This window comes from Medicago truncatula, chromosome 1 (genome assembly GCF_003473485.1).
Source record: "Medicago truncatula cultivar Jemalong A17 chromosome 1, MtrunA17r5.0-ANR, whole genome shotgun sequence".
Classification (NCBI taxonomy): domain Eukaryota; kingdom Viridiplantae; phylum Streptophyta; class Magnoliopsida; order Fabales; family Fabaceae; genus Medicago; species Medicago truncatula.
In genome coordinates, this window is record NC_053042.1 from 22,331,806 (window position 1) to 22,354,044 (window position 22,239).

The window sequence follows — 22,239 nt, forward strand, 5'->3', positions numbered from 1 at the left end:
TCTCAGTAGTTTGTTGAACAATCTCGGGTCCTAAAACCACCCTCTCACCTGACTCAAACCAACACAACGGAGTCCTGCATCTTCGACCATACAAAGCCTCAAAAGGTGTCATTCCAATACTAGAATGATAATTATTATTGTACGTGAACTCTATCAATGGAAGATGACTATCCCAAGTCCCTCCTTGCTCAAGTACACAAACTCTCAACAAGTCCTCCAGCGACTGAATCGTTCTTTCCGACTAACCATCTGTCTGCGGATGATACGCCAAACTCCACCTCAACTTCGAACCCAAAGCCTCTTGCAAACTCTTCCAAAATCTAGAAGTAAATCTTGGATCTCTATCTGATACAATGCTTGAAGGAACACCATGCAACTTCACAATTTCTCGGATATAAATCTCTGTCAACTGAGCTACGGGAAAACTGATATTAATCGGAAGAAAATGAGCCGTCTTCGTCAATCTATCGACAATCACCCAAATCGCGTCATTCCCTTTAGGAGTATTCGGCAAACTCGTCACAAAATCCATGGATATGCTATCCCACTTCCACTCTGGTATATCTAAAGGTACCATCATTCCAGCAGGTTTCTGATGCTCGACTTTCGACTTTTGACAAACCAAACAAGAATACACAAATTGTGCAACATCACGTTTCAATCCAGACCACCAAAACAACTTTTTCAAATCATGATACATCTTCGTAGCTCTCGGGTGAATACTCAAGCTACTTCTGTGACTCTCTTCAAGAATCATCTCCTTAATCTCTTCATTGTCTGAAATACAAATTCTACCTCGAAACCTCAACACACCTTGTTCAAGCTATTCCAACAAGTCTACTCAAATGGAAGACTTTTCCTCCTAAGCATGGTACTTTGGAATTTTCATCCTTGAGGACAAGGATGTTTGAAGGGGAGGAATTTTCATCCTTGTATTTAACTTGGCCTTGTACGGATTTTATCGGTTCGTCCCTAAAATCCATTTATCCGTTACACCGTTCATGATAAAATTAGACTATTTTGCAAATTTGTATATATGCATTTGTGGATGACTGGTTTAACAGCTTCCCTTCTACAACTACTAGAGATGTTCTCAAATATTCGTATCCACCAACTAATTTTGTATTGATTGAAAATGCAATTGAGTTAATGGGGACAATAATATACATTAAATTTCATCATAATACGTTGTGATAAAATTTACCATGAAACTAACGTTTTGATGAAAATTTTGGTTGTTTTAAAGTGTAACTAGATGCACAAACAAGGTTTAGAGTCAAATAATTATGAAAGCTCATAACAGTGATTGAGGGTTTGCTATCCATACTGATTTTTGTTTGTATAAAATATAAGTTTGCGTTCCAACTAGTAACTTTTTTTTTTTTTTTTTTTTTTAAGTTGTGAAGGGAAAATTTGTACGAAGTCCCTATTTCAAGTTTAAATGCATTCTTAGCGGTCAAACGCTAAGAAGTACCATATAAACACGAAACTGACATGTAAACAGTAGAAGTAATTTGATCTGCCCGGTATGAACGGTTGAGTTGCAAAGATTGTAGAGGGCGCTCCGATGATCGGTAACTGCTTTCGGTGTGGTGGCACTACTAGGAAAAACAAAATTAGGGAGGGAAATTAGTGACGGAAAAAATAAAATCCCTCACATATTCTTTGGTCGCAAAATTTAGTGACGGAATTAGGGAGGAATTTCATGTTTTCCCTCACTAAATTTTCCTCACTAATTTTTGTTTTTTTAGCAGTGTGGAACGAAAGGTGTTTGCAGCACTTTAGCACTCCGACGATCAAGTCAGTAATGGAACTGAGAGAGAAAGTCTAAGAAGTGTTAAGAAAAGTGTTGTGTACCTTGAGGGTGAAGCAAGTTCACCCTTATATAGGTGCGCTCGTGGCATAACCGTCTCCGGGTTATGCGGCATATGATTAGGAGCGGGGAAGGACACGTGTAGCGTGATCCTGGCAATGAGGCGTGCTCTGGTGTGGCACGGTGCAGCCATGTTGGCGTGCTCCTTTGAGTACGTAGCCTTAAGGCGACATATTATTGTACACGTGTAGCCGTGTGAGTGATCCATAACATAATTGAATTAAAAAATTAGAAGTAATTGAATGTAACTACATGTATCAATGTGTGTGTCAAACATTGGATACGTCTTCAATTTAAAGTGTCGGTGTTTTATAGGTCAAATGTAATTTGTGTTCCTCCCAGATTTCAATGCATAAAGACTCGTTTAAGATTCATAATAATGTGATGTCTATCCAGCAGATAATCAAAAGAAAAGTGAAAATTAAAAATTATATGGCTGAAACTATAATCCTTGACAAATTTGAGAAAATTATTAAAATCCCATCTCAGTTTTGAGTTAGTGGCTTAAAAGACTAACGTGTCTCATTGAAATATAGGAGAAATGTATCATCAACTCCATTGCAAACAACAATTATATAATTGATTCAGGCTTTCAAGAAAATGTCACAAGCAAGACAATCATGAGCATAAATAATCAAAGAGCATAAAAATACCATGTAAACTGTTTTTTTTTTGTAACACAAAAAAGTTGTCAAGAAACTATAATTTGCATACCATGGAAACCTTTTTACATGTATTTAATCAAATCTTACAATCTAGATATTTGTTGAATTTAAATATTTTAGAAAGAACCATATTAAAATAGTGTGATTTGATTAGATGTATGCAGAAATAAAATTTACATTTGTCTATTATTATAAAATAAAATAAAAATAAAAATTAACGTTTTAATTGATATTGAATGCGTTGGCAAATGTGTTATCTTGAGTAAAAAAAAAACAAATGTGGTTATCTTATTTTAATGTTTATTTTGAATTTCTAAGGGTTTTGGAAATACAAATTAAAAATATTTAAATATGGACAAAAAGAAGTTATGTTAATTTGAAAACAAAAAGCTAAGTTAGCTAAAAAAGATATTTGAAATTTTTACCGAAAAGGGAGCAAGAAGCTACCAAAGAAAATAGCTATGTTACATTGAGGGTCCACAAATCATTTGCTGAATTAATATTGATCGTGTTTAAAAACCAACTCCACAATATACCATATCCATGTGAGCATGATTATGCAGTCGTGAACATTTAAGAAACAAATCCATCCTATTTGACTTGTTGCAAATTTTCATTATAGTGTCTTTGGAAAACTTGAATTATACTTCAGCGATGTCAGTACCATTACTTAAAACATCATAGTAAACAAATGTTTCTCAGTTGAATTTTTACGTTCTATCACAGACACAAAGAATACCAAAACTTCCATTCACAAAATACATATTACATGAGTAACAAGCCAAAGGAAGAGTACAAGAATTGAATTGTAAGCAAATTTTCTCACTTATTATTCCATTGAGTCTCGGTCCAGCTCCATCATGTCAAATTTTGCAACTGAGTTATTTCTTAATATCGTTTCTCACTTACAAAAATTAAGTGGAGTTAGTTTTGGTGTATCAATCCATCTCTAGCCCTTAAACAAAGAAATAAAAACAGCACACAGTTGTTTGTTAACATATCAATGAACTTATAAAAAGCCCTTGTTTTTTCAGTTAATTTTAGATGTGTTGTAAGTAAAAATTCTTCCAAGAATATTCATACCACCCTTACTTCCCATTTGTTATGCTTTATTAAAAGAGAAAAGCCATATAGATTCAATTTTATTATTCTTTTATCTTCCTTTCTACAAGTAATAATACAGATGAACTAAACCAAAATACTTAAACCGTAAGCTGCGCATATATGTAGAAAAGAAAAGGGACATTAAATTCATTCAATTGTTTTAATATATAAAAAACATAAAATCTGTTCCTTAGCATGAACATGATCTTTCTCTTTTGGTTGTTTGTCACAAGATCGATGAGAAGAACACTGGTTCATCATCATGTTCTTTTCAGACGAACTCTAAGGAGGCAGTGAAACAGAGAAGGAAATTAGGGTTGATATAATGAAGAACAAAGAAAGCAATCAAGATCGATCTCGTGGAGAAGAGTTAAGAAAAGGGTTAGAAAGCAAGTGAATGAGTGAAGAGTTATATTAATAGTACTTATTAGGGTTAGGTTATTGTTTGATTGAATGAAAGATCGATTACTGGAAGGAGCCGAGAAAAAGAGTGTGGACAAATCAAAGAGTCACTGAGCGAGAGTGAATGATCGACAAACAAAACAATAGGACTTATTAGGATTTTTCTTTCTATTTTTTCCTAAATTCTTGGAAACCAAATATTTATATCATTTATTAATATTTATATCAAAAACATTGGTTTTACAAAATAAAATAAAAATGCCGTTTTTTTACAATGTTAAAGGAACAAAAAGCAAAAAGGAAATTTCAAGAACCTTCACACCAAGATAAACCGTCTTTGAGAACATTCTTAGCTTTAATAGTGGAATTTCATATAGAAGGGGTAAGAGATAATGATGATGTGGGAGAGGATACAAGAAACTGATGCGTACTTGTGAGACAAAATGTTGACCCAAAACTTGTTGTTCCCTTGAAGTAGATCCCAAATAAGTTTCTCAATAAGAGAAATATTAGAGTCTCTAGTTGTTTGGACACCAAGACCTCCCCCAAACTTTAGGTCTAGCAATTTTGGCCCAACTAACCAAATTGAGATCGTATTATCATGCAAGGGCGAAGCTATGCCTCTTCCTTCTCCATGGTGTAGTTTTGGCAACCCCAATAATATATATTTAGTTACCACAAATGAGTTTATTTGTTAAAACTTAAAGAAAAAAAATTAAAAGATATACACTTGTTTGATAGATGGATTTCATCACATTTTGACACTTTCAATCCATAAATAAAGTGTTGTTAAGGATAAAAAATTGTTAGGACAACACACGAAATATATTTTATTTCCTTTTTTAGATTTGGTCCACTCATGAAAAAATGACTAGCTTCACCGATGATTATGGATCTTCTAAATGAAGACTTAAGATTTATATCACAAATATTTTAAAGAAGTCAAGTGTCACAATCCAATCTCAGGTCGTGACTGGTGCACAAGCTAATAATGACTCGTCATAAATTAGGATGTTTGCGGTGCGGTTTGGATTGGTTTTAAAACAAAAAGTCGTTTAATCAAAAATATAAATCACATGCAGTTTCGGTTTGCTTTTAATAACTATTTACCTCAAAACCAATCCAAAGAATATCATAAATAACCCTACAAATAAAGATAGATGGCGCATCGGTTAAAATTTGCATGGACCTCATTCTATTTATTTAGTTATTAACATAAAAAAAAAAAAAAAAATTAAAAATGACACGTGTCGTTTTAGCAGTTCACTTCACCGTGAATCAGTGGGTTGACTTGGGCAGGTTGAATAGGACACGCGGAGTGTATATAATTTGGAAGTGAATGATAGACCGTCGTATAGACACACACAATCCTGAGTTGTAGAGTGAGTGAAAGAGAGAGAGAGAGGGGAAGAAGATGGCAGGAGGAGCAGTGACGGAGTTGAGTAGTGGGAAGATGTTCGGAGGATACAACAAGAGATACAAACATTACAGTAACACACTTGGTTGTTCAATGAACTTCCACATTTACTTTCCCAATTCTGATTCCAACAAATCATTCCCAGTTCTTTATTGGCTCTCTGGTCTCACTTGTACCGACGAGAATTTCATTTTCAAATCCGGTGCTCAACGTGCCGCTTCCGAACACGGTGTTGCCTTGATCGCCCCCGACACCTCTCCAAGTAATTTTTTTATATATATAATTAATTAATGAATTAATTGATTGATTATAAAATTCAATTCAATTATTTCAAAATACAGGAGGTTTGAATGTTGAAGGTGAAGCCGATTCCTGGGACTTTGGTGTTGGTATGTGTTTATCCATCCCTTCCATATATCTATCTTGTTCGCAACTTCATTTTCTTGTGAAAACAATTGATACTACACCATATGATTAATTGTCCAAGAGAACCTGAATTCGATTTCTAGGTGGAACTATTCTTGTTCACACTTTACTTACCTTCCGGGGATTACCGAGCCCCAGAGGGTTGGGTACACCAAAAAAAAAGTTTCATACTGCTGTTATTATTATTATTATTGTTGTTGTTATATGTGTGTGACTTTGTGTTTTATACCGAAGATCATATCATATAGTAATGTAAACTGTTGGAGATTTGCTATTGACATGGAAACATGTTTCACTTGAAAATTTACTAACTAAAATTGGTTGATTTAAGATGTTTTATGAAGATACTGTAGCAGTTGAGTGGAGAGTATTCTATAAAATCCCCCGCATTCTTCTATTGTTGTTGTTATTATTCTATTCACTTAAATTGATTTGGAAAAGTGTATCAATCCCATCAAGTAGGTGGTAGCTTAGTTACTTGAGGGGGCAGTTAAGTTGGTTAGTTAGTTAGTTAGTTAACATATATAATGAGGCATATAAAAAAGAGAAGGTGGATGGAGCATCAACTCCACGGGGCCGTTTTTGCAATTGGGAGAGTCATTAACATATATATAGTCATTTCGACAGAAAAAAAATCAGTTAGAGAAACTATTAAGAAAAGCTTAGATCTCACTAGATGACCTTTGTGAAGGCTTGGTTCATAATAGAACATAGTATCATTGTTTCATATATTATGGAGTTTATCATACTTGGTGGTTTTTTTTGTTGTAGTATGCAGAGGCTTTAGACGAGAAAATATATGCTATTATATCCACCAAATCTGCTGTGACACTTCACCTACTCCTATATGCACACCGAAAACAACATGACTTTAAATTTCTACCGCCAGCATTATTAGGCATTTTTAAAATATATTGTGAAATTTCCTTGCAGATTGCTGGATTCCTATTTTTTAAAGTATCTACTATCTATTCCTGTATTGTTCACCTAGCATGTGAAATTCAATTATTGAAATATTAAGAAATTGGCTTTACCATAATATCACAATGAATGATGAAGCTTGTTGTGACATGACAGTCCACAACTTGCAGCCCGAGAAATTCTTCATGTATAGTTTGAATAGGATGAGAAGAGGGAAGGTTATGGTTGTATGGAGTGGAGATAATTTGGTCTTACTAGCGCATATTAACATCCATAGATGATATAATTTGTACTCGTAGATTTCTAAGAACGAGATAGATGAGAAGTTGTTTTATCTGTCCCTGAATTTTAGCTTATTTGTAATATTAATTTTTCAACCCGTCATTTTTTTTTGTGACGCATTCAACTCGTCATTTTTAGATAGGAAAAAAACACGCATTTCTTTATGAAAGATCCTGATTTTGTTTGCAATTAGTTTAACAGTTATTGGCTATAGATGAGATTACCTTCAGATGTGCGATATACATTTTCCTTTACAGAAGATATCTTAATTGCATATTTATTTACTTTACGAACAGGTGCGGGATTTTATCTCAATGCTACGCAAGAGAAATGGAAGAATTGGCGCATGTATGACTATGTTGTCAAGGAATTGCCAAAACTTCTAAGTGATTCCTTTCCACAGCTTGACACATCGAAAGCTTCTATATTTGGCCATTCCATGGGTGGGCATGGTGCATTGACTATCTACCTGAAAAATCTGGATAAATATAAGGTATTGATGATTATTCTATTGAAAAATTCTCGTTTTTCATAATACATTCAAAGGAGTTACTTTGATAATTTTGGCAATGTTTTGAAAGTTATGGACATTCCCTAACTGAGATTGTGAACATACTGTATCTCTCTGCAACAAGCTGACTGTATCGGTATTATGTCTATGAATGTGTTTGTCATTTTCATTCATCTATTTTACATTTGGACAGTTGAGAAATATTCCATCCATCATGTATTTTTCACATGGGCTAGTAATATCAGATAGTTGTTAGGATACCTGGTATTTCTATCGCTATTATCTTTCTTCTTTATATCAAATCTCCATTCTAAACTTGGATATGATGACATTTCTTTAGAACTTCCATATCTCTGAGTGATGGAGAAGCTTATGAATTGGAATTGCAGTGTGCAACAGAAGATTTTTGTGTATAGCTGGATGTACTTATTAGTTTGAGAGCTAGGAGTCAATTTATTTTCTATTCTAAACTTAACTAGAAACACTAGAATGAGTGGTTTTCATTTAAGTAGGTGTAAAAGAGTATAAAATGAAAGCTTAGCTAGTTAGCAATGTCCTGGAGCTAAATTTGGGATTGCAGATTAGCACAGGTTGCAGGGGGAAGCCATCTTGCAAGGATATGGAACTGCAACACTTAAATTTTTTTTTGGGTTGATGAAATAAAGAATGATTCAACTGAACTTGTGATTGCAAGATGTCCAACGTTCTGAAGCTAAACTTTAATCCGTTATAACCGTAAGCCCTGCAATGCTCTGACCTCTGAGGAGTAAAGTTCCAGCAAGAGCAAAAACTAGGTGTGCTGGATATGAGAATGTTGGAGTAGCACTTGTTGAGGAAATGATAGAAACTCATTTCATTTAAAGTTTATTGTTCAAACTCCATGGAAGGTGGAACTGTAATCTCCACATACTTTTTTGTATTGATAACCGTTTATGATTGTTGTAAATTAGAAGTAAAAATGTCATCTTCTGGTGAAATTTTTGCGATTATAACTTATGGGAATGTACCTGTCATGATAAGTAGTGTATTTATGATTGGGATTGTAACTTATTTTTCCTCTTCTGTGTTTCTTTGCAATATTGTTACAGTCAGTTTCAGCCTTTGCACCAGTAGCAAATCCTACAAATTGTCCTTGGGGACAGAAGGCATTCACAAATTATCTAGGTGACAATAAATCTGAATGGGAGGTAAAAGAAAAGGAAATTCAAACTTGCATGTTGCATTATTAAATTAGTTCTTATATTTCATTATACTAAGCAGTTGAAGAATGCAGGATTACGATGCTACTCACTTGGTAACAAAGTTTCCTGGTGTATCTGCCAGCATTTTGATTGATCAGGTAAAAGATCATGTGTGTGTTTTCTCTTATTTAAAAACCTTTTGAGTGATGATAGAAGTTACAATTGTAGTTGCTGGTATCAGCTTTGATTTCATTAAATTTGTGTTGCTTAAGAAATCCGTTGTTGTTGCAAATTGAATGAACCAAAATGGTCAGCCAGATATAATGCTGTTTATAATACACTAAGATCACAAGTTATTATTAACATGCTACTCTTTTTAATTCTTGCTGGTTTTTAACTGCATCTTACTATTGCCCTACTTTTCAGGGGGAAGATGACAAATTTCTGCATGATCAACTGCTACCTGGCAAGTTTGAAGAGGCGTGCAAGAATGCAAATGTTCCATTGCTGTTACGCTTTCAACCTGGTTATGATCACTCTTATTATTTTATTGCTACATTCATCGATGATCACATCCGACATCATGCTCAAGCTCTTAGGCTTAATTAAGTTCTGTGCACTCTGATGATCTAAAACTGTTCTGTACTTCAGTTAAACTTCACTGAATCTTCGAATTCTATTTACATGTGATTTGAGATACTTTGGTTGTTTATATTAGACTATGGAATTTCATGTCTTCATGCCAGTTCAAAACTAATCGCATGTTTATGAAATCAACAAGATTATTTGTTTATATAAGATTTTTGTAGGCTATAGATATCATAGAATAATTATAGATCTAATTAATATATATCTTCTGTCTATATTAAAAGTTAAAACAGCCCCAAGACATATCATTGACATCTTACCTCTTTCTATGCCACATCACTCAACTTTTGCTACATGAGTAACAGCTGATGTCTCACTTCGTTAAACTCATCAATTCACTAGTCTCTACTCTCTTGGACACATTATTCAGTGAACTGTAACCAAATTGTAAACAACAACAATAATCCCTCGAATGTCTAAAATGTTAACTCGTCTTAAAATTATAAATGAATCTATCCAACAAATCCTTGTGTCAGGTAATTTGAGTCACCAAATTCATGACCTGAATATCCTTCAGATTCTTACTTATGGGTATTTTAGAGTTCTCCCCCCATTCAACATTAAGATCAATTTCACCAAGGTTGAGTTTAGCCGGGACACAGTCTACCTAGGATCCAATCTGACCCCTTTTTGCTCTAGTCTAAATCTAGTGGGCATGATTTTTTTAGCAACTCTACACAAGAAACTTTTAACCCGTTTAGACGCTTAAATTTTCCAAATTGCCTTCCACATATCGGAGCTTCTCGGGATTGTTCAGGGTTATCTCTGAGTATCTCTGCCTTGAGTAGATGATATGCCGATCGAACTGAATAGAGACCATTCCTTTCCCAGCTCCAAATCCTGTTGTGTCTTGTCCTCAGGTAGGCGCCAAGAGCAAGGGATGTTTAGGATTTGATTGGCCTTAAAACCAATAAAGCTATTAAGCACATGCTTTCTCTTCCATTGCTTAGATTCAACATCAATTTAACTATGCAACCATAGTGTTCTCTTCAAGGTTGCATGCATAATGAGGCTCCACACCTTAAAGTTAGATAATTCTGGAAGCCAGGGTTCTTTCTAGATTTTAACTTTCTAACCATTTCCAATTGACCCTCTAAGATCAAGATCAAGCACTGATTTTACATTAACCAAACTTCTCCAAGCATAGCTAGGCTCGTAACGAGTTTGCAAAAACAAAATTGATCAAGAGCAAAAAAAAAAAAAAACATGATCGAGCAAAGTACATGCTTTTAAAAAACATGATCTGGGAACATTTGCCTCCAACATTGCTTGGCTAGGAAAGGCCTTATTGAATTCGCTGAAGCCTCTATAACCGAGTTTCCCTTTGCTTTTGACTCTCCCTTATATGTCCAAACTCTTCAAATGAATTTTCATTTTTTGTTCAGCACCAAAACTTAGATAGCATGGCTTCAATATTGTCACAACAACCTTATGGGATCTTATAACAACTATGTAATTTGGTAATGCTTGGGCCACTGTCTTGATAAGAGGGCTTGATAAAATTTTCTCTTCAATTTGAGTGGTACTTTTAGACCACATAAGTCTCCATTTCAACCACTCAAGTTGAATACGATGATTTACATCTGCTTCTATTTCTCCATCGTTTTATACTATGAATTCAAGATATTTAAACTATGTAACTTGTGGCACGATATGATCTCAAACTTGTAACTAAGATAGAAATACTTCACATATTCCGAAAATTATGTTTCATATACTTTACATTGCTTCTACTCATGCGCCTCAAAGGTTTGTCACCAACCTCCCATTAAGTTCGTCCCTCAATCATCGGTGATAGGTTTCAACTGTCATCTGCCGGAAAAAAAACATACATCTCGATAGTTGAATCCTACAGGCCTAAAAATCTATATGAATTGGATTTGTCTATGTGAAAATATTTCCTTACAGGCCTAAATAATAAAAAGTATTTTGAAAGTTGAATTTTAGATTGGACATACTCTATCAATGCAAATCATTTTTGCACTAACATTCAATAAGTGTTCACTACTTTGACAATTCATATCATAAAACTCAATCTGTAGTTGCAAAAGTGGACTGACATCTTAAAGTTCAATAAGCATGCACAAAACTTGATATTTTCAACTTTACAAAATTATAATTGATCGTGTGATTAAAAAAGTGACAAGTTTAACAAAAACTCCAAAACGTGTAGCACATCAAAGTATTTGTACATGACAACCTTCTTTTTCCTACCAAAAATACTTTGGTGAGAAGTTGGTGTGGGTTTTCTTCCACTTTTTCCGTGAGATTAGTTTCTCAAAAACCACAAATGAAAAAACAAGAACCAAAATTTCATCCATGTTTTTGCACAACAGAAAATGAAAAGAGAACAAAATCACACTCTTTCAGGACCAGGAGGCAGTGCCTCATAACCATCATGATGCTTTGTTGTGGTATCTCTTTCAACTGGTATGCATTTGAGGATAGCAGCTAAAGGCATGCTAAGTACACCGAATAACAAACTGAGTAACCAGAATTGCCAGGTTAGAGGGACAGTGCTGGCAAATGTTCCCAAGAACTCAACTATGATTACTTGAAATACCGCTGTGGCGAGAATAACACTTAAAAATATCCAGCTGTCAAACATGCCTCTGAATATGTTTATCTTTTCAATTTCTCTGCTGTTTATCTCATTGAATACCTGTTAAAAGACAAAAGGAAAACAACAAAGTAAGCTTAAGAAATTGGAACAAGTTTATTTTATGTACATTTTCTTGAATGCGTCACACCTAGTATTTAAGGAAAATTGATAGATCATAGAGGCAATAACAGAGTTCCCCTCAAAAAAACAAAGTTATAAGCACATTAAAACTTCTTAATTTATTTATAATCCACAAAACTACAGTAACATGCATTGTAAAAACATGTTAGCAAGTGTTTTCAATTTATTCAAGTCACATTAACACATAATAACAAATGGCAAATTTTCATTTTCTTCGGTAGTTGATATTTTCATATGAAAATGCCAGAATAGTTGGTGAAATCCTCTTTAACAATTTAAAATTTTCAAAACATAAGATAATTGTTGAAACTAGATTGGAATTTGATTCTAACTCAGTTATTTTATTGGTACAAAAAAAACTAAGAGTTATTTTCTTTGTCCTTTTAATACAGAAGTCATATTTGTACAATCATTTTTTGACAACTTTCTCTCTCATACTCGCATTATGTTTTTACTTTCCCTCTCTGTTGCTTTGGTTTTTGTGCCAATACCTCATTTTCTTTGTAAATTTATGGTTGTCACAACAAAAGTTGTCATCCAAATAGTTGTTCAAATAACACAACTCTTTTAATATTATGATCAATTAGTTTCATCCAATTCATTTTATCTTCTTAAATACATTTCATCTTCTTTGTCTGTTATATAGGCATTAGGCAGTTTGATTATGGTTTCGTCTCTGTTCGAGCAGTTTAAAGCAGCTGAACTATGACCCGGAGGTCTCACCAGTTTGATGTCCGGTTCGTTATTTAAAATGTGTTACAATAAATCGTAGTTGGTTTCAATGACGTTCATGACACATTACCTGGCAAAATACAAAGGAGTTGAATATCAAAGTGTTGAGTACAGCAGTTGAATCTGGGCCACTTAGTCCCAGCAGCCTCTTCCCCTCAAAATTTAGAACTCCAAGGACAATCAGTTGATACAAACTTTGACCGAAGATATTCCTCCACATTGGTTTGGTAATAAAACTTGCTTTCCTTCCAACTGGTTGTCTTTCCATAAGCCCATCATTAGGAGGTTCAGTAGCCAAAGCCAATGCACCAAGAGTGTCCATAATCAAGTTAACCCAAAGCAATTGAACAGCAGTTAGTGGAGCAGCACCTGAAAATAATGAAGAAAGTTTAATCACAGTTTCTTGAAACATAGTATTCAACATTTCAGTGGAAACAAAACTTAGTATAAATCAACAGACCAGTGATGCATGCAGAAACGAAGTTAGTAATCAGAGCAACAACATTGACTGTTAACTGAAACTGCACAAATTTTTGAATGTTTATGTATATGGCCCGTCCCCATTTTGCCACTTTGACAATAGTAGTGAAGTTGTCATCCATTATAATGACATCAGCATTTTCTTTGGCAACCTGAACAAGGTGTAATTTAAGCAAAGTTAACTTAAACATCAATTAGGGATTAATATAACATAGGTGGCTGAACAAGTAGAACAAATTATAAAAAGAAGATAAGTGATGCCCAAAAGCCATAACTTTTTAGCAGGCATTATTTAAGAAAAATGCTTGATTCTTGGGGAATAACTGGATTACCAAATAAAATAACATGTAGCAATCATGTGGAAACATTTACAAGGTACAAAAGGTAAGAAGATGAACGTATGTCTCGAAAGATATCAATGCTTAAGTTTTGATTATCTACTGCTTCCTTAATAGACAAAATAATAGAATTGTTCAACAATCAGTCACGCATATTATTTAAGACGCCTCCACCACTCTAAAAAGAATTGGAGAGGAGGAAGTACAAGAGGGAAAGGAAATGTAAAATAATTGAGCAAAACATAATATAACTAGAAGTCTAGAACAGAAGATAACATTTGTGCGCCTTAAACAAGATTCAGTTAACCAACTACATAAGAACAGTGCAGTGGATTGTCACAGTTAACACTGTATGATTCACCATGGTAAACCAATAATTACTAGAAACAAACCTCGGTTCCGGCAATGCCCATGGCAAGTCCAATGTCTGACTCATGCAGTGCAGGAGCATCGTTGGTTCCATCACCAGTAACAGCTACAACCTCACCAAACATATTCCTCAAACGGGTTACCAAGGTATGCTTGTCAAGAGGCAAGGATCGTGCCATTACCTGAAACCATATCAATTAATAACATACGAAAGACAAGCAACATCAAAAAAGATTTGAAAGTCTCAAACATAACACGAGATCAAAACCTGAATTCTAGGTATGATATCCTTCATTTGCTCCTCAGACAGATTGCGAAACTCTGGTCCTTCTATAGCTACACCTCCCTCAGTAAGTATACCGCATTCTTTAGCTATAGCCTTAGCTGTATTTATGTTATCGCCGGTGACCATGCGAACGCTTATTCCTGCTGCTAAACATTTTTGAACAGCTTCCTTAACTCCAGGGCGCACAGGATCCTTGATTCCCACAATGGTTATCAAAGTATATCCATTCTCAGGGATGTTGGTTTCTCCTTGTGTTTCATCTATGTCCTTGACAGCCAAACAAAGAGTTCTCAAAGCTTCATTGGCAAATCCATCTATAATGTCACTCACAATCTTTGCTTTCTCTTCAGGAAGATCAATAGTTGTTCCATTACTATCAATGATTTTATCACACATTTTCAGCACGATTTCTGATGCACCTTTGCAGAAAGCTCGGACCCCTCCATCAGGAAGACCCACTAGCACCGACATCTTCTTCCTGTCTGAATTGAAAGGCTCAACCTTAAGTACCTTACAGGATCTACGCTGTGCATCGAAATCACCACCGGAAACCAAGCCAAATTCCAATAATGCTGATTCTGTTGGTGTTCCCAGTATTGTCTGTTTTCCTTCATTGTCTTTAACTACTTCCGAAGAAGTATTCTGAAATATAGCCTGCAAAAGGATGCTTAGAACTTCATCAGAAATCTCTGATTTCAACTTATCGGTACTTTCATCACCTTTCATCTCCACAGTCTTTTCACATATCCAAATTTTATCAACCACCATATGGTTGGTCGTCAACGTTCCTGTCTTATCAGTGCAAATGCAACTAGCTGAACCCATAGTCTCACATGCAGAAAGATGTCTGACAAGCGCCCTATCATTCATTAATTTTTTCATTGCAAAAGCAAGACTAAGTGTTACAGCTAACGGTAATCCTTCAGGAATCGCAACAACTATTATAGTTACCGCAATAGCAAAGTAATCTAGTAGCTTCAGTGCATCCTCTGAAGACCAACTAGTGAAGTCTCCATTAATTGCTTTTTCAATCACAAACCTTGCTGTCAAGACCAAAAACGTCAGCACAGCAAAAGTCAAACCGATTTTACCAATTACTGTAGCAACTCCATTCAATTTCACCTGCAGTGGAGTCTCATCTTCTCCTCCCTCACTCAAAGTTTCCATCAGCTTTCCCCATTCAGTCCTCATGCCAACAGTTGTAACTATCATCTTCGCTTGACCATCTTGCACTTTGGTTCCCGAAAGAAGAAAAGGTCTTCGATTGTCTATATCTACAGGTTCGCTCTCACCTGACAAACTTGATTCATCAATTAGCAATGAATATCCTTGAATGAAAATTCCATCAGCTGGAACTTGATCACCAGTTGACAAATGAACTATATCTCCAACTACCAAGTCATAAATTGAAACCTTCTGTCTTTTACCATCCCTGGTAACATGTATAGAAATCTTTTTCTTCTCTTTGTCCAAATCTAAGAATTGCAGAGATTGCTGATAGTCACTGACAGCAGTAACAGTGACAACCAAGAATATACTAAGTAAGATTCCAACACCATCGTAAACACCTTTTGGCCACCCTTCAGTGGGAAGTCCTATGCCTATGGAAACTAAAGCACAAACTATTAGAATGATCAGTGTTAAGTCATGCAGTGCATCCCAAACAAACATCAAAAAACTTTTAGATGGTTTCTCGGTATAACGGTTGAGTCCATAAATCTCTTGCCTACTATGTATACTGTCTTGACTGACACCTTCATCAACTGAGACGGAAAGTTTACTTGTAATCCCTTGAACTTCACCAACCTTTTTATAGTTCTTGAAATCATGGCTTCGAACAACTGATGCAATATCATCTGGTTCGATACCAAAACCAGCTGCTCTCGTCTTTTCTGATACCTTGAATTCAGGTGTACCAATAGCTGCATAAGAAAACCAGACCAGTTTGAATTAGCTTATGGAAAAAAGTATAAAGAAATTGAAGCTAGGGGCGCTTAAAATCGTCTTTAGCTACCACTCCTCTGTAAATCAATCGATACAAAAGATAATTTTAACTACTGCAGGAATCCTACATCAAGAAGACTTATGGTGAATAGAAAACTTGTCTTTTCCAATAACTGCTAATTGGAAAATTTATGAATTTCAATTATTATAGAAACTAGAGCACCTTACCATCCGTAAAATGCAGTGCTGCTCGTTGAACGTTGATAACAGCCCGAAACTTTCCCTGATATTGGTTATCAAGATAATATAGTCAAATTAGTAATAACAAATTGACAATATGTATCAGAAGAAAAAGACTTTATAAGATACTGTATTTGTAAAACTCAAGCAAAAAGTGAATGACTTGAACATTATGTGAAATCTTTGAAGCAAATAATCTGCTTCCACTTTAAGGATTCTGACAATGTGCCTAGCTAGTTAGTAACAAGAGAAAATGTTGAAGATTTTATATTGAAAAAATTGGTAAAATAAAATAAATGTAAAGAGTTAATACAGATACATTTTTTTAATTCTTAACCTGCAATCTTTTATCAAATCTCTTGAATGAAAACCTAGAAAAACCTTAATGTTACAAGTTGTAAAATAAATAATTTTGTTCAAATGATATGTAAGTACTCCATTTTTTAGAGAAAGAGGACCGTAAATCTGTAACTACAGAGAAGCAATTAGCAAATGGCAATTCAGAATCAAATTCAAAATATAAGTTGTGATAAGACAGACAAAAAAAATTGCTGTTACTATATATATATATTAAATCCTTTTTCAAATTCAGTTGAAGGAGTAAATAGAGAAAAAAAATATAATTAATATCAAATAAATAGAAATATTAGTTGTTTAAATAAATACAGATATATTTTAGTTTTTCTATCTAATTAAATCAAATATACACATACGTTGTTTTCAAAAATATAAAATCATCGATTTAGAAACTAAAATGGATATATTAAACTTCCAAAACAAAAATTTACTGTCATTCTTGTTGTAACGTCTAAGATAGTGACATACTTTGACATAAACAAGAGAAACTTATAATTGTGTTTCAAATGTCAAAACTCAATTTATAATTATTCTTCTATGATTTTATTTTTATAATCCGTCTCTATCATAAAGACACAGAACGTGAATTTCTCTTGGTTCTTTTCTTATATGTGGTTAAAATAGGTTATGAATAATAGCTTGGCCATGGAAAGTTCCACGAAACTTCGTGTTTGGCTGTATGCAAAATAAAATAGCTTTACAATGCATCTCATAATATTGTCACATAAAATAAATCCACCAATAAACCACAGGTTAAAAATAATCGTATAATAATTTTTTTATCAGAATTTAGTTATTTTTCGATCGAACTTCGAATTATCAAAACCCCTAATCTTTTTTTTTATTTTTTGAGTAAAAAACCCTTTTTCCAAGAACCTCAATGTTAATATCAAAAAATAATTGATTTAAAAATTATTTTTAATATAATTTAGATCTTTTGTTGAATACTCATTTCTATGCCACGAAAATCAGAATTACACATGGTGATGATGCAGACCACTAGTTTTTTTATTTTATTCTATTTTTGACAAAAGGCTCGAGAGAGACCACGTTAATTGCCGTCCAACCCAATGTCTTTGGTCTTGAATCATAGCAGCATCGAAGGGAACAACGTGGCAATTTAGTCTTTTTGATTACGCAATAAGGAAAAACTTTGCCTAACTTACTCCCAGGTTTAAATGACATGACAATTGTCCACGTGACTTAGCGTTTGGACAATAAGGGAGTGGTTATGGTGCATAACCGTGCATAAATCCCAACATAATTGCTTCCTACACCCCCCAAAGTTAGTCAAAACCATTTTTGTTCAAAATTAAAGAAATCTGATGGTTGTGATGTGTTTATGCACGGTGCATAAGGAAATGGCTTATGCACCATAACTTTTGCCGGACAATAATAGAGTTCAAACTTCGGCCACCACAAAAAAAAAATGACATGACAATTATAGTATAGTCGTAGCCGGCCCTAATTTTTTAGTGAGAGAAACTCTGTCTTCTCTCTAAGTTTTCTTCCTCTTTCACTCATCGAGGAGGCGTGATTTTAGAGTTCAAACCTCCTCTGCATCTTTTTTTCCCCTTTCATTCAATCTAAATAAGTGATTTTCACATACATCAAGTTTTTCTTTCGTGATTTTGTCATTTTAGTGCGACGTTGTGTTGTCCGTCGTCTTGTGCGTTGTTTGATTTCGCATCCTTTGTTGTGTGGTGTTCGTTTGGTTCGTATTGAAAGATCAGCTTCAAACAATCATAAATTCAATCAATGATTTGGGCGTAACGTTGCAGATCCAGAAGGGTATTCTGGTGATTTAGATTTCATCATATTATTTGTAGACATTTCCGTTGTATGCAATTAACTTGGATGTTGTGAGTTTGTTCGCAGATTCACCCTATACGTTTTTAGCAATATTGATCATGTTATTGTCTCTGATGTATTCTATAAATTTGAATGAATGAATATCCTTTATTTTTGTCAAAAAAAAATTATAGTGTAGACGTAATTATGGTCATAAATCATTAATTAGCATGAGCAATTTGACTTACACAATAGTGTATATTTTTCTCATTGTTACATAATAAATAAGTTCTAATATTTCGTCGCCTTCTTCTTTTAAATTTGATGCCGATTCATTCATGGTTGAAAAGCAAACAAAAAGTTTTCAAAAAGGTGGTTGATAAAATCAATCTTCAAAAAGAAAAGGTACATTTCAAAAAGTGGTGTCTCACCGTGAGTCATGACGGGGATGAGACTACTTTTTTCAATATATAGATGCCAAAATTTTTATTACCATTTATTATAAATGTGCAAAGTTTCAATTAATTTTAGGGTTAAATATATTTTTAATCCTTATAAATATGTAAACTTTTTGTTTTAATCCCTCTAAAATTTTCCTTCAATTTTTAGTCCCTATAAAATTTTCAATCACTACTTTTGGTCCCTATTTTTAATTTAATTTTTGTATTTTTTAATGAAATTGTGCAGAAATATGTAAAATATTCTAAAAAAACTTCCATTAAAAAATGAGAATTTTTTTAACAAAACACAAATTAAATATGAATTTTTTACCGTAAAAAATATAAAAACTCATTAAATTCATGGTTTGTTAAAAAATTCTAATTTGTTTTGGAGTGATTCTTATAATATTTTGAATTTATCTGGAAAATTTTATTAAAAAATATGAATTCTACATATGAGTTTACTTTAAAAGAGAGACCAAAAATGAAGATTGAAAATTTTATAGGGATTAAAAGTTAAAGGAAAATTTTAGAAGAACAAAAATGAAAAATTGACATATTTATAGGGACCAAAAACATATTTAACCCTTAATTTTATTTATAACCAATCTTTGTTGGAAAACTAAACCAGTAAGTACATTATATGATTAACCATGTCAATGATAATGGAGGAAATATACGCAAATTAGAAAGTCTTATGATGTGAGATAATAATATGGAGAATGTTAACCTACTAGGGACAGTTAAGCAACTAAAACACACGTAAGCTTTTTAAAAAAATATTATTATTACATTACTAATACTCCCTCGGTTCTAATTTATAAACAAAAAAACACTAATTCACACTTATTAAGGAAGTTAATACTTAGTGATTTGAGATATCATTTTTTGTGTTCTCCTTAGAATAAGTTTCATGAAAATATGTAAAAATAATTCTCATTGGTTAAAAATTATGGAGAAAATAAAAAGAAGAACAAATTGAATGCAAATTGCATTTAATTTTACATTGAAAAAGATGATTTGTTTGAAAAAATATAATAATAGCATAAAAGTTGGTGTTTTATGATTATATTTTGAGACAAAGAATATGAGATTTTTTTACTTATATTTTAGGACGGAGAGAGTATTACTTTGCAAATTGGCAATTGTGCATTAGACATTCTTCATTATTATATGTGATGAGCATATGCTAAAGTAGTTATTAAAGTAACATAGTATAAAAAAAAAGTAACATAGTATAAAAAATAAAGATGCAGACCACTAAGTACAGTAGTGCTGGCCAAACACTAGGCATGTGAAAATGACATTATACTCAAAAGTAGAAAACGGATTTAATTATGTCACATTCATTTATGGACCTGCCAAACAGGTATGGACACCGTTTCTTCTTCATTATTATTGGATTTAATTTAATATTTTCTCCAAATTAAAAATCATTTAAAATTAATTTTTATAAAACTAAATCATGTAAAAATAGATAAACAGCATTGTAAATTCAGTCCCCACCTTTATGACTTCCAACTACGACAGAAAAAAAAAAAAATCATTATTGTGCAAGATTAATTCAAAATTCAATATTCCATTGTTTTCCGTTCTACCAAAAGTGAATTAGTATCACTTTTCACATTTACGTTTCTTTTTTTGTTCTTTAATTTATTTATTTATCGTCGTCGATATTGAAAAACAACAAAACCACAACGAAAGGAAAAAAAAAAAAAAAAAAAAAGAGATTGAAGAAGAAAATCTTGGAAGAAAGAAACCTGGATTTTCTTCTGCTTTTCCTGAGCTAGAGCACGTTTGGCGAGATCAGCAACGTTGCGAAACCTCCGACGAGGATTCTTGACCAAAGAAACGGCAGATCTCCATCTACTGAGAGCTTCGATTGAACGATCCTTGTCTTTCAATTCGAAATCCTTCAGTAAACCCTCCATCGATTTCAATCTTTGTTTTTCTGTTATGATTACTTTTCTAAATCACTGGGTAAATAAAACCATAACAAAACAAAGCTAGTTTAGTGTGATGAGAGCGCAGAAACGAAACGGTAAGGTTTGTTGAATTGAAAGGATAGATATATTGTACTTGTACCGTGTTGAAGAGCAGGCATTTAAATTAGACATAAGCACGGAAAGTTGACTAACACGCATTAATGTGAAAAATATTTGACAAAACTTACTCCACTTTTTTTTTTTTTTTTTTAAAAAAAACTTAGTCCACTTGTTTTCATTCTCAATATAGATAGACTTAACTCAAGTTACATTTCGATCCCTTGCAAAAAAAAATATGGGAAGTTTAGTCCTCAAAAATAAAAACTATTTCCTCCATTTTTAGAAACTTTTTTTTTGTTAGTATGTCGTATAATTTGGAATAGATAGTAATTTTTAAGCCCCGTTTGGATAAACAGTTTATAGAGTAAATAGTCAATTTACCACCTCTGTCAAATTTTTCTGTTAGTGAACATGACGTTTTGCAAATACCCCTGAAGTTTTGCGCTTACGTGCAAAATATCCCCCAAACTTAAAAATTTATGTTATTTTTTTCTTAAAAACAAACAATTAATAGTTAAATATTAAAACTAACTATTAATTTTGGAATTTGGGAAAACTACATGCATATATACATCAAAATAGGCTTCAAAATGGGGAAAAATATGTATTTTTTAAAGTGACAATAATGGGATGATTTGTGGATTAATATTGGGGGTTGTGTAGTTTAAACGGTTTGAGCAAATTGTTGAAGGAGTTGGAGGAGTTAAAAGATTAAGATGGTGAAGGAGAAAATATAAATTTAAATATGATTATTAATTTGTTTATAAACCTCTAAAAATAAAATTTGTCTAATAGAAATAACCATTATTGTCACTTTAAAAATACAAATTTTTCCCTATTTTGATGTATATATGTATGTAGTTTTTCCAAACTCCAAAATTAATAGTTAGCTTTAATATTTAACTATTAATTGTTTGTTTTTAAGAAAAAAATAATATAAATTTTGAAGTTTGGGGGGCATTTTGCACATAAGTGCAAAACTTCAGGGGGGTATTTGCAAAACGTCATGTTCACTAACAGAAAAATTTGACGGAGGGGGTAAAT

At 33.3% G+C, this 22,239-nt stretch overlaps 2 protein-coding genes across 2 annotated transcripts; one reads left to right on the forward strand and one right to left on the reverse strand.

Moving 5' to 3' along the window:
* The first annotated feature begins 5,387 nt into the window (after nucleotides 1–5,387).
* Nucleotides 5,388–9,575, forward strand: LOC25491280 (S-formylglutathione hydrolase). The gene is made up of 6 exons (XM_013599163.3): nucleotides 5,388–5,723; nucleotides 5,803–5,850; nucleotides 7,387–7,583; nucleotides 8,690–8,788; nucleotides 8,875–8,940; nucleotides 9,209–9,575. The coding sequence occupies exons 1-6, from the start codon at nucleotides 5,459–5,461 to the stop codon at nucleotides 9,389–9,391; spliced, it is 858 nt and encodes a 285-aa protein (XP_013454617.1). The 5' UTR covers nucleotides 5,388–5,458; the 3' UTR covers nucleotides 9,392–9,575.
* A 1,911-nt stretch (nucleotides 9,576–11,486) lies between these two features.
* LOC25491279 (calcium-transporting ATPase 4, plasma membrane-type) lies at nucleotides 11,487–21,248 on the reverse strand. Its single transcript, XM_013599162.3, has 7 exons — nucleotides 20,911–21,248; nucleotides 16,551–16,605; nucleotides 14,361–16,300; nucleotides 14,116–14,274; nucleotides 13,366–13,537; nucleotides 12,976–13,274; nucleotides 11,487–12,092 (listed from the first exon to the last, which is right to left on the reverse strand). The coding sequence occupies exons 1-7, from the start codon at nucleotides 21,079–21,081 to the stop codon at nucleotides 11,787–11,789; spliced, it is 3,102 nt and encodes a 1,033-aa protein (XP_013454616.2). The 5' UTR covers nucleotides 21,082–21,248; the 3' UTR covers nucleotides 11,487–11,786.
* Nucleotides 21,249–22,239: the final 991 nt, after the last annotated feature.